General features: G+C 42.9%; 1 protein-coding gene across 3 annotated transcripts in view; it reads left to right on the top strand.

The window, feature by feature from the left end:
* The first annotated feature begins 523 nt into the window (after positions 1 to 523).
* The window catches only part of SATB2 (SATB homeobox 2), a 130558-nt gene continuing 113609 nt past the window's right edge, over positions 524 to 17472 (top strand). Inside the window, exons 1-3 of one of the 3 annotated variants that reach the window (XM_082284689.1) lie at positions 524 to 655; positions 1189 to 1527; positions 2006 to 2224. In XM_082284689.1, the coding sequence (XP_082140815.1) occupies positions 2056 to 2224 (169 nt within the window). In that variant the 5' untranslated portion in view covers positions 524 to 655; positions 1189 to 1527; positions 2006 to 2055. Of the gene's footprint in view, positions 656 to 1004; positions 1528 to 1780; positions 1884 to 2005; positions 2225 to 17472 lie in introns of those variants that run through there. The other 2 variants (XM_082284688.1, XM_082284690.1) reach the window with 2 other exon arrangements.

Raw genomic sequence — 17472 nt, 5'->3', positions numbered from 1 at the left:
GCCCGCTTGTCACCTTCTCCCGGCCCCAACCATCAATTATTCAGGACCACCCCGGTAACTGCCTGGAGCCGGGCGCGGAGAACAGGGCGACGGCGGGGCCCTACCTGGGGCCGGTCGCTGGCTCTTGGCGGCCCGGAGGAAGCGCGACCGGCCCTCGGGGCGGTAGCCCCCACTACACCGCGAAAAGTTATTGTCGCCTCGCCCCGGCGGGGAGAGGCTGCGGGAGGATCCCTGCCGTCGCTCGGCTCCCAGGGGGACGGGGGTGGGGGGCGGGTGGCAGGAGGCGTCGAGGCCGCACGGGCTGCATCGGACCAACCCGGGCGTCTGGATTGAGCGCCGGTAGCAGCTTTGCTCCTCGTCGGTCAGTTCGGCGTCCCCAACTCCGACTTCCCCACTATCCCACACGCCCCCCCTCCCCCTCCGCCCTTCCTCGTCTCCCGACTCCTCCTCTCGTTGCCTCTCGGCCCTCCCCCAGCCCGACTGCCCCTGCCCTTGCGCCTTTCTGCCCTGGGTCTCTCCTGTCACCACCGCGTCGTCCTGCCACGCTTCCCCTTCCCCACCCAGCCCACCCTACGCCCTCCCTTCGCGCGGCACCGCGCTCCTTCTTCGCGTGTGAGATGTATTATTTATTTATTGGTGTTTAATTTCCTGCCAGGTGGGTTTCTGCCTCCCACCCTTGCGCGCAGCGGGGCCGGGGCTCCGCGGGGCGGGCCGGGCCGGGAGGAGGTGGGCTGCTGCGCGCCCGTCTGTGCCCGATTCCGAGGTAGCAGCGAGACTTGATTTTTGCGGGGGGGCGGGGAGGGGGAGGGGTGTCAAGGCGAGGAGGGGTGGCGATGTTTGGGATGCACAGCCCTGGGACGGGAGCGCCGCGCAGACAGACAGGCAGACACACACACAGAGGCATGCACATACACCAAACCCGAAAGCAAGGACAACCCCAGAAAGGACTCACTTTGCCTCGATGACTCAACGCAACTAATAACCGTTTCTCCGCTCTCTGTGGCGAGTCCCTCCTGCCGCTGCTGTCGCTGGCAGAGGAGGGAGCGATTGAAAGTGACACACCGGGGGCCGCCGCCGCCACTTCCCCGCGCCGCCAGGCACTCGCCGCCGCCGCGGAGCTCGGGAGAGCGGCGCTCCCTCCTCTTCTCCTCCCCCTGTCTCCCCCGGTATTGATTTTCTCCGCTCAAGGTGTGAGAAGTCGGCTCCCTCTCCCTTCTCCTCCGCGCCGCAGCCGACGGCCCCGCGGCTCCCCGCCCCCTCGTCCCGACCTCCCCGCTCCGCTCCGCTCGCCACCCGGGACCCTCCGGGACGGGGCTCTGCCCTTGCCGCCCCACGGGCAGCCGCCCCGGCCCCGCCGCCCCAGCACCCCCGGAGGAGGGCGAGGAGGGGGCTGGGGGTGGGGGGAAGGAGTAGAAGCGAAGAACGCGGCGAGAGAGAAAGAAACAGGAAAACTTTCCACCCTGGATTCTCTACTTCTGATCCATGGACAGAGCCCAACTCAGCCAACTTACAGACAGGCTATAAGCAGTAAGTACAGCGGCAGCTCGCGGGAGCCGCTTGCTAGAGGCTTCCTCGCCAGCCGCCGGCTACTCCGTGGCTGCGCAGCTGGCCGGCGCGGGGGGGCCGTGCCAGCGGGGCCGTCTGGACTGGCAGCCTTTCCCCGCGGCCCCCGGGGGCGGGCCGGGACCGTGGCCGGACCCGGGGAGCAGCACCTGGCTGCGGCGGGAGGGCGGGCTGCTTGCCTACCGAACGCGATGGGAACCGGGACGCCGCACTGCCTGCCCCCGCCCGCGGCAGGTTGGCGCCGGGCGGGCGAGGCGAACCGCTCGCATCCAGCGGGGCCGGCTCCGGCGGCGGGAGCGGGACGGCATCGCACCCGGCCGGTACTCGCCCGGCTTCACGGAGCTGAACCGCCCTGGAGACGCACAGCGGGGGCCCGGCCGGGTGAGCGGGGCCCGGTACTGGCCGGCGGCCACTGAAGCGCCCCTTTTTTCTCTCGCCCTAGGTCCGTGCTCCTTCTACTGCGACCTGCCAGCGGGAGCCGCGTCTCCGAGCATGGAGCGGAGGAGCGAGAGCCCCTGCCTGCGGGACAGCCCCGACAGAGGCAGCGGCAGCCCCGATGTCAAAGGGCCCCCCCCCGGGAAGGTGGCCAGGCTGGAGCAGAACGGCAGCCCCATGGGCACCCGCGGGAGGCCCAACGGCGCCGTCACCAAGCCCGTGGGAGGTAACCGTGCGGCCGCGCTCACGGCGGCTCCGCCGGCCGGGGCGCGCAGGGCGGCGGGCCCGGGGGAGCGTGTGGCGGGCGGGTCGGCACCGTGCGCAGAGGGACCGGCAGGTCCGCGTGGCAGCTGGAGGGCCGCTTCCCGCTTTCCCGGGCAAGCATTTGTCTGCTCGGCCCCGCTGCGGTGATGGGGATCCGCGGGAAGACTTGGACCGGGCGTGTGGCGCGCAGCCCTCCGGCGTTAGAAGGCCGCCTGCCGAAAGAGGCCACCCCGGGCCGGGCGGCTCTCAGAGGGCCAGGCCTGATCTTACCGGGGGGTAACGGGGTGAGAGCGTGTCCTGCGCTTGGCGCTTTCTTCGTGCGGATCGCCCTGGGGCAGCCTGCGGGTATCCCCCTGCCGCCGGCGGTCCTGCAGGGCACGGCAGCGGCCGGGTGGAGGGCCTGGGCAGCGCCTGCAGGAGAGGGCATCGTCTCTGGGCTGGGTGCGGGCGATCGGGGGCTGCCTTCATGGAGGCAGGTGACACCACTTAGGTGTGCTACACCCACCGTCACAGCTTTAAGAATGGGGTCACCGGGGTGGGAAAAAGAACAGCGTTTATGGTTGCATTTTAGGATTTTATTTTTATTTCAGTAAGTAGCATTTTGTAGCAGTTGTTGTAAAAGAGGACAGGGCAAAGCATGTGTAAGGTTCAGCTCTTTCAGCAAACATATTGAGCATTAGTTTTGCACTTCTTCTGCATTTCTCTAGAATACTTAATCTTTCTTTGCTATCAAGTTGCTGGTCAGTTTTGTGTTAACAGCATGGTAAGCGCGTGGTTGCTTTTTCCCCTCCTTTTCCTCCAAGCAGATAAACTTTACAGTCACTTCTCCTAAATGCCTTCTTTTTTCCTCTTAACTCTGATGCTGTCATGTTTAAGGTAGTGCAGCCTGTTGTTAGGAAAAATGTATTTTAAAATCTTGAAATTAGCCAGGTGTTGTGAGCAAAATACTGCAGGAAAGGCTACCAGTAACTATCTTAAAAAAAATCTTCCGTATTTGTGTTTTAAAATGAGCAGAGTGGTAACACATAATTGTAGTTCTTTATACACAGTTTGTGTAAATGGCATTTTGAGAGATACATTGAAATGGTCGTCACATGACTCTCTATTACGTGAGGTTTATTTAGTGATTTTACCATTAGATGCTTGTTTTAGACTTCTTTGGCTCAATAGGCTTCCTAATTGCTGAAGTTTGCTAAGGAGCTGCAGATTTTATTTTAAAAACTTAGGATTCATTTATATACCTAATGAAGGGTAAGAGAGCTCATTAGTTTTTTATGTTTCTTGGATAACTATGTATCTAGTTTTTAATCCTCTTCTCTATGTTCTTCCAATGTATGGAAAAAGAAGAAACAGCTTTGCAGTGAAAGACTTGTAATACTATTCCACTTAGAAATTGGTGAAGAAATGATTTGTTGAGTAATTGTGAAAAGGAACTAGTTAATAATATAAAAAGGAGTATATGTAGTTTTAGATGACTTTTTCGAGACTTGGGCATTAAAGCTGCTTGATATTAAAAAGAATGTTAGAATTAGAGCAGAAATGTTTTTCCTTGGGGCATTTATAGAAATATACTTTAAAAGAATTCTTTAAAATGTTTTGGAATATGTTTGCTTTCCAGTTTGCAGCTGTGTTATCCAAGAGAAATTCAGTGGCTTTTATAATTATATCGGTGGTTCAGCTTGAATCTGGCCTGTTAAGCTCTGGAAGATTTCTTCCACTTAAGAAAAAGACTTTCATTTCTGAAAGCAAACTTTTAAGAGCCTAAGTTTTCGTTCATTACTCTTCAGCTCATTTATAAAGGTGTTGTAGATTGGAGTGTAGAAATGTGGGGGAATAAGAAATGCAAGAGGAATTTTTATTTTCCTTAGCTGGTGTTCTTTAAACAGTCTCAGTCTCTTTGGTTTTAGGTTGTTCATAATAAAGGTTATTCATTACTCCTTATTGCTACTGAAAGCAAGAAGAAAATTATTCTTGTCTGAATACTTACCTAGGTTCTGTAATACTCAATACTAAATTAGTTAAGGTAGATTTTTTTTTTAATAAGATAATGGTGCTGTTTAAAATTGATTTATTTTTTTTTCTCCTGGAAATACTCTCACAATAAATCAACATAGCTAATTTCCAGATATTTTTCTTCTGCTCTTTTTCAAGTCTGATCTTTAAGAACCCGTTATGATCAAGTGACCTTTTCCTGAATGCAGATCACACCTATTTCGGGTATTTTTGGAAGTCTGTATCTTTGCAGTGATTACTGTGGTGCTAGTAATTCTTCCACTGGAGTTGTGAAATGCAGCTGTAGACATTTGTGGAAAGGCTTACTTTTAATTTACTGGCAAATTAGTATAAAAATTATTTGAAATAAATATTGTTAGGGGCTCTCCTACTATTGTGCCTAAAGTTTGACAAAAAGGAAACTATTGAAAGTCATAGTGAAGTGGCATCCAAGGCTTCGGTTGTGAGTGTTTCAGTTTATTCTTATTTCTCGGGCTTTAACAAGTACTCATACTTACTGAATGTGAATTGCATTGGGGACAAAAATGGAAATGCTTTACTGAAAACTAGAGACCATTTTAATTTTTGTTTTGTTTTATTTGTAATTTCATAATGTGTATCTAAACGTTTTGAAAGCAAAGCCAAATGCTAGTAATTCTTTATCTCATCTCATTTTGGGCCTTAGATATGTAAATGCTGAAATTCCTTCCTACTTGTCAAGTGGCTTTTTGTTGTAATAACATCAGGTTCTGAAGTTAATTTCTGAAAGCAGAGCAATAAGCTCTCAACTACCTGCTGCTATGATGAGCCTGATGACCTTTGGTAACCAGTTTTATAATCGTACTGTTTGCTGCAATTATTTTTCTAGTGACTTCCCTGAGAAATAGAGAAATATAGCGCTATCAGTGTTTCTAGCTTTCTCTCTAGTTTTGTGAGTGAAAAAGTGTTTTAAAATAAGCTTTTGTAGTGCAGACAGAAAATCAATTGTTCTCATGAGAAATTTTGCCTTATGATTTTCCTGGTTTTTTATTCCTAACATGACTGTACTTAATTCAAAGGGCCAATACAGCAGCTATAATAATCTAGTGAAGGTCATTTAAAAGATAAACGAGGTCTTAAATGTTGTGTTTAATAGGGGATTTAAAAGTTTTGGTACTGTTTACAATGTTGTTAGCGTCAGTTCAATGTAATAGAGTCCAGTTTTGGTTTGCCTGACTAAGCCAGTGCTTTCTAAAATGTTTCAACTGTTTTCTGACCAGTCTGTTTTAAAACCTGTATGTAATAAAACACAAGTGCTCAGATTTTAAGGAGAGTAAGGTTCCTTGGAGAAAAAGGCTAATATTGCTTTAAAAAACATATGAAGCCTGGGAGAGAGTTTAGGGCAAGCAAGAGCACTATGGTGTTGACAGCTTTATATCCCTGTTGGGTAACATTCACTTACTAGAATTGGCGTCTCCTCTCAGTTAGTAATTCACTCCATAAGGATTAAAAAAAAGAGGGATGATTAATGACTAGGAAACTTACATTTACAGTATTGTTGATTGCAGTTCGTGAACCTGTTTGTGTAAGAGTGGATGTGCAGATATATATGTGTGTGTTGATTTGAAGAGTGTAGAAAATAAGCGTCAAAAGCTTCTGAAAGCAACTTAAAATGCCAGTGTGCAGAATGAGCTGTTCTGAGTTTGGTTTTGCCGAAAAAGAAACATAGAACCAAATTATAGCTAAGGGAACATGTTCAAATTTGGAGCAGGAAATGATTGCAAGACATTTTTTGTTTAGATTAGTTTGATGCAGTCTGATAATATGTTCATATTCATTTAACTGTTAAAAACAGTAATTCAATTACAAAATATTAATGGAGAGAAAAGCTTTCAGGCAATTCAAACCAAAGTGTATGATCAGGATGTTAATCAGTAGCTGTAGTTATGGAGCTTTTACAAAGTCAGATGTACCAGAAATGTGGATGCAGTGACTCTTCGGAGTGCTGCTGCTGATTGCTGTAAGCCCCCTAAAGTTCTATGTATTGTGGCTCTGTCTGCTTAGGTGTACTTAGAAATCAGTTTTACTATATCTCTGGGGTGACAGAAACACAGGCTGATGGTTAAAGAGCTGTTTGTCAAAGTCCATTCTAAATATTTCTGCAAAAATATTGTAGGGTTTATACTGTTTGTACTACCTTTTATATCTTTACAAGGATTTAAGGTACTTGACTGGAGTGAAAATTCACTTCTGTGCAAATGGAAGAGTACAGCATGATGAAATTTGCTCCTGTGTTCTAAATGGTTAGTTAACATGGCATGCTGAACACAGTAAGGAAGTATGTTTCACTTGTCCTTAGGAATTGAGTGAAGCGAAAGGTTAAGTTTTAGATTCCTGCCCAGATCCTAGATGAAGAATATGTTCCTGCTGCCTGAAAGAAATATGTAGCTGTTCTAAAGAATTAAGCGAATTGAAATACAGAAGCATGAAAGCTGCAAGTCCATGTTAGATCAGGAACCAGCAGAGATGTGCTTTTGTATTTGTGTTTTATATTTTATCTGTGGCAGAATAGTTGGAAAACGTTGCTTTGTACTTTGATATAATTCAGTAGGGATTTGGAAGAAATGTAAAATCTTGAATTTTATGTGTTTCTGATACACAGTGAGGAAGAAACCTCTAATTTAACAGGAACAGTAAGAAAAGCAAGACAGTGATTTCTTTTTTGGGACTGATAGTTAAAAATGAGTTTCTGGTCTTTTTGCTGATTTTTCACCCCTCTCTCCATTTTCCAACCAGGCAATGTCATATAAATAGAACAAGCAGAGCAGTCATTCCTGAAGGGTCATGCAGTGTATCAGCTGTATTTTTGCTGAGGTAGAAAAATAGTCTTTCTTTATGTGTTTTCAGTACTTGGTCTGTTATTAAAATAAAGACACAGTTGGTTGAAGTATGTGTGCAATTGAACGTACGCATTAAACAGAATATAGGGTATCCACCCATTCAATGACCTAGACATAATTTGATGTTTAGAGTAATTTTGGAACCCTTAAGTTGCATCTGCAGAAAGCCACCAACAATTTTGAATTCAAGATTTAAGATTAGCGGTAGTAAGATGTACTTTTTTCCCCCCCCGCAACAGTTCCTAAGCCTTTCAAGTCATCTCCCTGCTTCCTCCCCACACCCATGGCCATGTTAGTTAACTATATGCTGTTATTCTCATCATAAACCAAAGGAAAGAAAAAGCAACCAACATAATTGAAATAGTCCACATTAATTCTGTTTTCTCCTCCCTTTATAAGTTGGTCCTGCCTTTTCTTAGTGTCACTGGGATAAAACGTAGTGTATTTACTGTCAGTTATTTATAGGGCAATTCTTTGACAAACTCACCTTAATAGGAGTTTTCAGTGACTCCCCAGAACTGTTTTTATGCCTAAAGAAGATGGCAAAATCATATTAAAAACTATAAAAATGCCAAAGAGGTAATATATTTTCAAGAAATTTAATAGTGACATATCTTACACTCAGATTTAGGTGAAGAACTTGGACATCGAAGGAAGGCCAACAATATTAAACTTTTATTGTTATGAATAAACACTCTGAGGTGAAGTTTGAAGATTCCTTTCCCAAATACTTAATTTTGTGGAATCCTTATATCTATTTAAATACTTTCAATGTACTGAATATTTTATCTTGATTTAAAAATAGAAAAAACCTGGTATAATGTAACTGTAATCAAGTCATCATTTCAGCAGACAGCTATGTCATATTGAAACTTTCTAGTTTGTAGCACAGACTTTCAGATGGTACCACTTAACTTTAAAATTCCTTTAAAGTATTTAAGTTTAGTACTCTTCATGGAGATGTAAGCCTGCATATTTATTTTTGCAGTTACTTTCTATTATTGATGTTTTCTTTAAAGCTGTGTATGTAGAATGGGGAGGAAAAGGGCCACAATGGTGGTCTGGAGCTTAAATAAAATACTTGAACCAGTAAGATTTTTGTCACTCGCATTGACACAGAACATGGTAATACGATATGGCAACTATGGTGCTGTAAAATGAAGAGTTTTATTGCAGTCATGTATTTATATTTCCCAAACATCTGTGTGATCTGCTTAGGAAAATTCTTGTTTTTGTGATTGAGCAGTCCGCAACCTGCTTTTAAATCTTATTTTTAAACTTTTCAAAGTAACTGAAAATCTGTAGAACTTGGGAAGATTTTCTTTTGAATCCCAAATTGCAAGGCATAGCTACGTTAGGCCTTTAATTACTGCCCCTCATAATTTAGTTAAATTAGTAACTACAGCTGTGTTTTTAGGATTAAAGGCCCAGTTTTTCAAGGTATAAAGTATTACCAAGTCCCTTTGAATTGATATGATTGTTCGAGATAACCTGTGCCTGATTCATACTCTGTAACTACCGTACGAGCGTGCTCTCCTTTTGAAGCTCTCAGTGCCTTTGAAACCAGCCCACTGTGTTGAACGAGGAGCCAGAGCCCTTTCTAGCTCAGAAAAAATCACCTTGCGGTAATTGGTTCCTACTGTACGACATGTCCGGGGTCAGCTGCATCAGTCCTCATGGTGGCATGTGTCACTAATGCAGATGTAAGAAATAGTCACAGCAGACAAAAGGCAGCTGAGTATCTGATGGCTTTTGAGAAATGTTTTCTAGCCTCTAGCGATACTAAAAAAAATTGCCCTCCAACAAGCTTTGTACTTGTTGCAGAATGCTCATCAGCAGCGTCTCTGCTGCGGGGCTACAAATGAGTTTACATTGATTAGTGGTATGAAAGACAGAAAATACTCTTTGCCATTTAATTTGGGGGCAGTTGTTAGCCCATCTAGTTGAGGTTCTCATGGCCGTTCCCGAGTGTTGACTGCTTTAATGTGTGATACGTTCTCAGCCAGCAAGGCATGTTGTCCGTATTGTCACTGCTCTATAGTTAGGGATTTTTTTTTTTATCCAGAGCTCCTGCGCTTTGTATGAAAGCATGTACTGCAGCTGTTGAGTATATTTTGTCCCTGTCTTCCATTGCACTGATTCAAATATTGGTAAGGGAAAAAATATTTTATATTTCCAATGTTATTCCTTCTATTTCAGGGAACTTTAAAAAGGCAAGAAATAGTATTTTTATTTGTTTGTTTTTTTCCTTTTAAAATATATTTACTAGCTCTGCGGGTATCCCCTGAGGATCTGCAAATATACAAGATTTTGGGATTTGTATGTTAGCAATTTAGGGTTGCTGACATTGAAAAAGTCTTATAAAAGATGTTTGAAAGGTTTTTTTTGTTTGCTTTGTTGGTTGGTTAGTGTTGTGTTTTGCTTTGGGTTTTTTAAGTGTAATTCTTACTCTGATTTTTAAAGGTGTGAATGTCGATGTCGCTAGTATCTGAGGACTTACGTAAAACCTCCTTCCAGGAGGCACTTCTACTTAGAATAAAACTACACAAATAATTTGCAGATTGTTTAAAAAATGGAGTGTGAGCCCTGCATCGATGTTATGGTAAGTTGGATGCTAGGGCAGGAATACTGTTTCTGAGCTAAAGATATATTTTCAATTTCCTGTCAAATGCTGAATGATTATTGATGTTTCATGCAGCAATGTTTGGAAAAAGAGAATTGTCATTATTTGTAGAAGCTGCATGAAGGGAACAGAAAGAACTTGAAGAAAAAGGACAGGTAGCTCTAGATAAGAGTCTAAGCATATGACTTGTTTTCTAAATAGAAAATTATCTGGCTAATTACCTGGCTAAAAATGTTTAGTCATTGTGCTCTAGCTGATGTCCTTGTATCAGATGGACATCCAATATTAAACAATTTGAGCACAACTCTACCATGTTAATAGCAATGTCAGCAAGGTAAAGAAGCTCAGAAAAATCTTGATACCTGTCAGACACTATTTTATATGAAGCTGCAGCATCTCTTGAGATAACCATATGCCCGCTGCATTTTCGGAATGCAGTAGAAATGTCTCCCACTTAAATATGCTCCCTCATTTGTTCCCCAAAGACACACACTGAGATGAAAAGATGCATTGTTGACAGCAAATCTTTTCAAACGTGCTAAACCTGACATGGAATGTTGGGAGGGGAGTTTCTTATATCAAAAGCATGATTTGTATGGCCGCATACAGCCACAAGGTTACTTTGTCTCTCTCTTTCTCAGCTGTTCCATTCTATTTGTAATGTTGACAAGGGGCTGGATTAGTCTATCTTTACTTGTGTATCACCAACACGTCACTCTTGAGAAGTTGCTGACTTTGTCAGCATTTGGACGGAAGCTTCAGATAAGTGAGGAAACTCACAAAGAAGTATTTACCATCTTGGTAATCGAAACTCATGGAGAATGTTTTGCCATAAATTTAACTGACAGGCATATATTGGAAATGAAGCATGTTATTTTCAAAACTATAACCAGCCTATTTTTTGAGAGTAATATAAATCCATATTTTGAGCATATTTTGGTTTATATTCATTTCCATTATTTATATATTAAACTTAGATGTGCACAATTTCCAGCCTTATTATTTTGAATGGTTATTAAGAAATGTAGTTATAAGTTATGAGTTATACAATACTTTGGAGTAAAAGGTGATTTTCATAATGTCTTTTCCCAACTTACAAATAACTTCTTTGCCATAATACAAACATGTTAGTGGAGCAACATGATAGATGTCTCTTTAAGTATCGTAGTAAAAGAAAATGGCTTGTATTCTGAGGCTGTGGATAGTTTATGTTGTTTTGGACCCATTTCCCAAGCAGTGATCGAAAACAGATTACAATAACAATTATACAGTCAGAAGATGCAATATCCATTTCTGTTTTAATTGAGTGAAAGAATAATAAAAACATCATTAAGAAAAATGAGGTGGACCTGTCATACACACTACGAATTTTTAGACTTAGAGAAAATGCAGAGTAACAGAAGTGTGGGCTTTTTTAAAAATTTTCCTTCTTTTTTTTTTTTTTTAAGTAGTTTGTTTCTCAAGCTAGAAGTCTAGATAGTAGACTTCATATGGGCTCCTGTGAGCAAGTATGCAGTAAGTAGGCGTATTGCCTGACAGTAGTGCTCAAGTTAGGCATTATCTAAGTGTCTGGGTCTGGCTTAATAATGACTGTATTGAGCCTTTCTGATTGCATTAATATGATCACAGTGTCATACTGGCCTGCCAGCTAGATGAGCTTTGAGAATGCCATGGACAGGTAGAAAGTAGTAAAAATTACTTCCTTCTTTTTCAAAAGGAAAAGTGGTGCTACTTTATGCGGGGGGGGGGGGGGGGGGAGTGTTTTGTGGGTTTTTTTGCCATCTTGAAATCTGTGGGCATGAATGCAAATAAGAGTACTTGATCTCTTAAGCCATCACTACCTGGGACTAACTCTTCTATGGCCCTTTAGCCACCTCACCATCTCAGGGTTCAGATTAAAACCCAGAAGGCAGAAAGGCCCTGTACTGGGGGGGCGTGCATCTCTCTGTGCCTCTTGCAAAGGGACCAAACTGTAGTTGAAGGCCTGAGGCTGAGGGATCCCGGCTCTCCCATTTTCTCAGACTCTAGAGCTGTAAGCAGAAGTGTCCTTTCGGCTGTACCATACACGGAAAGAGAAAGCCTTGTTACAGTAGCCTTGGCTCTAGTCCTATATCATACAGCTTTATAAATCAACATTTGGAATGGCATCTGAAAGTGAACTGGGAGCCAGTTTGGCCTTTGGAGCACAGATGTAATCTGCTTTCTTTGGCTAACACCTCTCAGTGAGCACATGCATTTGCACTAGCAGAAATATCTAATTCTTTGGTGTAGCTCTGTGTGCATAGTGTAGCAATTCAGCTTGTTGAGCCCCAAAAGCATTGCTGACTTTTCACAAGTGAATCCACACAGTGGGTCAGCCTGTAGGTAGGTCTTTTTCACCCTTGCCCCAAAGTATTACTAACTGTATGAAGTGTATTGTGCATACCTGAGAAAGAGAGTGTATATCTGTTAACTTTTATTCCTCGACCTCATGACTCGTTTGATAAAGATCTGGTATGGTAGAGTATTCCCCCACAACTGCTCTGGTCTTGAAAAAGAGAATACAAGAGAAGGCCACTCTGAAGTTGCCCTCTCTGCACAAGGGTGTGAAAGACTGGAGGTGTAAGTAAAGGCCATGCCCCAGAGGCCAGTTGCTGACCCATAATAGGCCGTAGGTGCAGACTGTCTGAAGACTCTGTATTGACTGGTGAATGGGAGGCAGAGAGGGAAATTGGCTGCATTCTGGAGGACAGAATGGCTTCTACTTCTTCTCATTTGTGGTTCCCTCCTCCACTTACTTTCCTGCTGAAGATGCGATGAAGATTTTTGTGGTCTCCTTCTCCTTCTGTCATCTAGCAATGATATTGCTGCAGCAGTAGCCTTACCCTTGCTGAAAGTCAAGCAGGGTGCAGCGCTTCATCAGTAACCATTGAGTTTGGCAACGTTTATTCAGAAAGTTTGATGTGGCTTGTCCTCTTGTGTGCGTACTTGTAACTTTTGCCCATAGCCAGTTCTGCCATATCTGTTGACATTGTCACTTAGAAGTGAGGTTTTCTAGTGCTGCCAGTATCTATAAGACAGGAGGGAGGGAGGCAGTAGTTACAGTGGTTGCGGGTAATTCAGCTTGTCTCACTATTGGAGCCTGCAAGTGGGTTTGAAGGCAGAGGTATAGGTGCAGTAGTTACTTTAGACTCTGTTGGCAGACATTTATCTTGTAACACAGAGAAGGGGTGATACAATTTCTTTTTCTTGCCAGGGAGCGGTTCACAGAGGGATGGACGTGAAGGAGAAAAGTACTTGCTGGTGGGTCCCAGTGGAGACCCCAAAATAGGCCCGAGTGTGGTCTGCAGCACTTCTCCAGGAATAAAACCTCAAACCAGCTATGAAAGCTTTTCTGTTGCATTCCAGGGGACTTATCCCAGTACCAGGAGACTAGTTAATAGAACCTTCATTAAAATGCTTTTGCTAGAAGATGTTTTTTTGCTTCAAAAATTACATAATATGGTGGCATCTGCTAGCACCACTGAATTTAAGGGCTTATTAGCGGTTCCAGTTTCCAGGGTTTAAAAGTGTCGGTCATTAAAAATAATTTTGGGTGGAACTTGGCATAGAGTGTCTTAGCCCCGTAGGCGAGTTTTGTTACGTTTTTGAGAGAAGAAACATAAAGTAGTCCCCCAAATTAATAACCCCTCATGAACCCTATACTTGTTTTTGAGTTAAACCAAACTCTAAAACTTATAGGAAATTAATGGCTTAAGATGATTTTTTTTAACAAAAAGTCAGCTGATTTTAGAAGTGTTTCTTCCACTGATTTTGAGGGAAATGAGTGTATTTTCCATTTAGTTTATATTATAACGTATGGCTGTGGGATATTTTTTCTTCTTTTATAACTGGGAAACAAGTTGAACCAATTGAGCTGTTTTATTTAGGAAAAATGTAGCTATAGTGTCTTCACCTTTGCCTTTCAACTGATTCTATGATTCTATTCCATGGATTGGAAGGCCTGTGTGTGCTTCTGGTGGAGAGCATGGTGCTGGTACCCCACAGGATTCCTGTGTGCCAGGGGATGCTGCTGGCACCGGGGGGCCTGAGCTTTCTGCTGGAGCAACCCAGACAGCTATTTGTGCTACCTTCTCACTCAGGCTCCCTCAAAACAGTATTTTGAGCTCTGGGCTATCATTGCTCTCAGTTTTGCTCATTTAATTGGAGACATGGAAGTGCTTTATTCTCCTGTTTAATTGCTCCTGCTTCCTGGCTGCCCTGTGCATGGCTGTCCTTGGGCTAACAGGGTGGCACAAGGCCCCAGTGGGGCTGCTCCTGTTCCTATCCTGTGAACCCAACTGGTGCAACAGGCTCAAACTTTGGGTTGAGTTAAAGCAACTGGTTTAGCGAAGGGGGTTTGTTACCAGAAACAGCTGATCCACTTTGGCCTCATCTCCTGTGAGTAACACTTGTGTCCCAGACATGCCGCAGGAGAGGCTGTGCCAGAGGTAAATGCTTGGTGTTCTTCTGTTTCTCATTTCTTTGTCACAGCACATGCTCTAAATATGGCTTTTCTTTTATATCATTTTTTTAGAAATTCAAGTATTATCAAATCAAGTTATGAGTTTCATAATATGTTTCTGTGGTGGGATAGTGGCCTGAAATATTTTGTGTTAAACAGCAAGGCTGTTATTTCAGCTAGGAGAAGGATTCTTTGGGTAGTTAAGCTGTCAGAAACAGAGGACATCTGCAGAGACGGTAGTGACTTATTTATAAGACTTCCTGAGATCTGGGATAGCTGTGATGGCTGGGAGACTGAAGCCACAGAAAGGACTGGAAGCTGAAGAAAGATGTAAATAATATCTTGTGGTTTGCATTTGCCATTGGCTAAAATATAAAATGTAGAAATGCATTTCCTGCCTACAGATTTATTGAATATGTAAAGCCAGAAAAAATAGCTGAGGAGGAGTAGAAAGATATTGTCCTTAGTTTTACTTCCTCTGGCCCTCCTAAGAAGAAAAATTCTACAATGTAATGTTATTTAACATGATTTTGTTTCTTTGGCAAACATTGCATTAAAATCATCTGTGGACTGAGCTCTTCTTTACCAAATTGCATCCTGGAACAAATTATTTGCAGCGGGCTTATAAACCCATGAAGAGTAGGAGTTTAACAGCATCACATTACTGCTTATATGCAAAATCAGATATCGTGCATTTTGTCTAGAACACACTGGAGAGCAGAGGATTAGCAGAAAGTAGGGTCCTTGTTTTTAAACAAAACCTTTTGCTGTAATGAGGTGCTTGATCGGACCGTACAGTTGCAAAGATCTTGATGCAGTCTCCCGTATTTGACACAGCGATTTCCCGCTGGCCGCCTGTCAGTGTGTGCACACAGCTTTCTTCACGTGGTTCCGAGTGGTTAGTGACAAACAACTGCAAAGTCATTCCTTCAGTCCCCATTAAAAAAGATTTACAGTGAAAGAATTCTCGGCCTCATAATGAGACTGTTGTAAGCTGGTGCGCTTGATAAGTAAAAGGCTGAAACACAGTCCATTTACCCAAACCAAGCATTTATTGTAAGTAAGTTAAGTGCCAACAACTTATATTCTGTCCGATTTAATTGTATTCATAATTTATGGGGTAACTTGAAAGTGAGCCTTAATGGACATGCCTAATGCTTGCTGAAATGAGGGAGCTCTGTCTCTTCCATCGTATCACGGAATTGCCCCGGCATGGGCTGAACCTGGGATCTGCTTCAGGCCAGATCCTTCTTGAGTGTGAGCAGTCATGTGTGTGTGGCCCTGTGGAAATGGTGTGATTGTGCTTGGTTAGCCTGTCATTGTGTCCCCTGAGTCTGCAGCCCTCAGCTGGACTCTGGAGGATTTTCTGGAGAAGATCTCACATCATCACCAGCTACAGCTACGCTGTGATTTAAACAAAAGTGATGTTGAGATCAGAACAACCCCCTTTTCATTCAAATATTATTTGGTGTCTTTCCTCTTGAAAAAGCCCCAGCCAACTGGACAAAATACCTCACATTTTGGAGTGTAGTTGATTTTTCCAAGTACGAATTTATCTTCTATTGTTACGTGTGATCTTAAAGGTCTTTTCCAACCAAAATGATTCTCTGATTTTATGTTTGTTCAGCTAGTCAAGTCTTGAATAGAAACCTCCTGATTATTAATGTGTGAACTAGGTTTTAATTTCCGATCGCTTCAGGATTTGCAGTTTTCACTGTTTTGAAGAAGTGGCACACTGAGGCTTTAAAGCTTCCCTTTTTAGTTTCTTTTTTTTTTTTTTTTAAATTAGTGGTGGGATTAAGTTTTTCAGAAAGGAAATTATGGATTTGTGTTACACTTTAGGGTGCAGGATAGCATCTTTGCTGCAGAAATTCAGGTATTTCTGTGTAACTGAAAGCTGTCAAACTTAATTGGCTTCTGCCTTTTCAATTAGAGCTGCAGGATGTGAAAAGGAGAAGTGGCAAACCTCTCCTGTGCCGATTTCTGCCTTTTAAAGCATTTTTCTCAGTTTAGGTTCATTTCTCAAAATTGTTTAGAAGAAAGGGAAAGACAGTTAAATACCAAATCAGTATATGTAAGGTCAGCTCTACTGCAGTGCAGACAGAAATAAATAAATGGACTGCTTTCCCTTCACTGCCTTTGCTGGATAAAGGTCTCTCTCTAAAGAAAAAGCAGAAGCAGATTAGGTTTAGGAAATGTTTGTAGTTTGATTGCTTCCTGTGGTTACTGCCAGTTGTAGAAGCATACTTTATTGTTAAATATATGGAATCTTTATCTAGATAATGTCCTTAAGACAATCCATGCTTTGCTAATTGGGCTTCTTAGTTTCTGTTGTAGGGTAAGGGTCTCATCTTAGAAGTCCAGGCAAAGTTGCTTGCACTCCAATGGTTTTTAGGTGTATGTGGAAATAAACATTTGTGGATTCTTCTCTTGCTATTGCCTAGATTTATTTTCTTATTTTTTCTTTTCTTTTCTTTTTTTTTTTTTCTCTGTACTGGAAAGGCCAGCTTAGAGAGTGGCCCATGTTACAGTCTCTGCTAGGGAAAATGTTTTCTACATAAAGTAATGAAGAATTTTCAGTAGTTTATGAATTTGCTAGTCGATGTCCTGGTTTCTGATCTCCAAACCATAGAAATTTGCTTTGTCTTTGAGGGAGATTACCCTGCATGTGTGTCTGTGTTCTGTTTAAAACAAAACAAAAAAAATAGCCGACAAACAAAACGTAAAAACCTGAAGCGTAACAGCAACAACAAAAACTTTATTTTCCACTTTCTTCGCTTGATAAAAATCTCTCCACTGTAGAATGATTTCCTTTGGGTTTGACACCACCATTTGATCTCAGTTTTTAATAATTTTGGTGGGTTTCACTCCCAGAAGAAAACATGCTTGTGCTGTGAAGTATTCCCACTAGAAATCTGGGAAGTCTTAAAACCTCATGTTACTCAGGGCAAAGAACTGGCTTCTTTATTAATTCCTTGCTAGACAACCCCTGTACAGTAAATCTTTCCATAACACCATGCTGTTGAAATTAATCAACCTGATGTTTGGAAATTGTTCAAATTAGATTAAATTAAATAACACCTAGATGGGACTCAAAACTTGTCCTGATGGAAAGAGATTTTAATCTAAAAAGACATGAATTTTATTGGAGCCTTTTCTTTCTAGTTGATCTTCATTTTATTAGGACACACAAGCACTGCTCCCTATTTAATGGCTGGAGTGGGTGGCTGTAA

This window comes from Coloeus monedula, assembly GCF_965178545.1.
Source record: "Coloeus monedula genome assembly, chromosome: 7".
In the NCBI taxonomy this organism is placed as follows: Eukaryota; Metazoa; Chordata; class Aves; order Passeriformes; family Corvidae; genus Coloeus; species Coloeus monedula.
The sequence above is the reverse complement of the archived record's forward strand: the minus strand, read 5'-3'. Positions and strand labels throughout refer to the sequence as shown.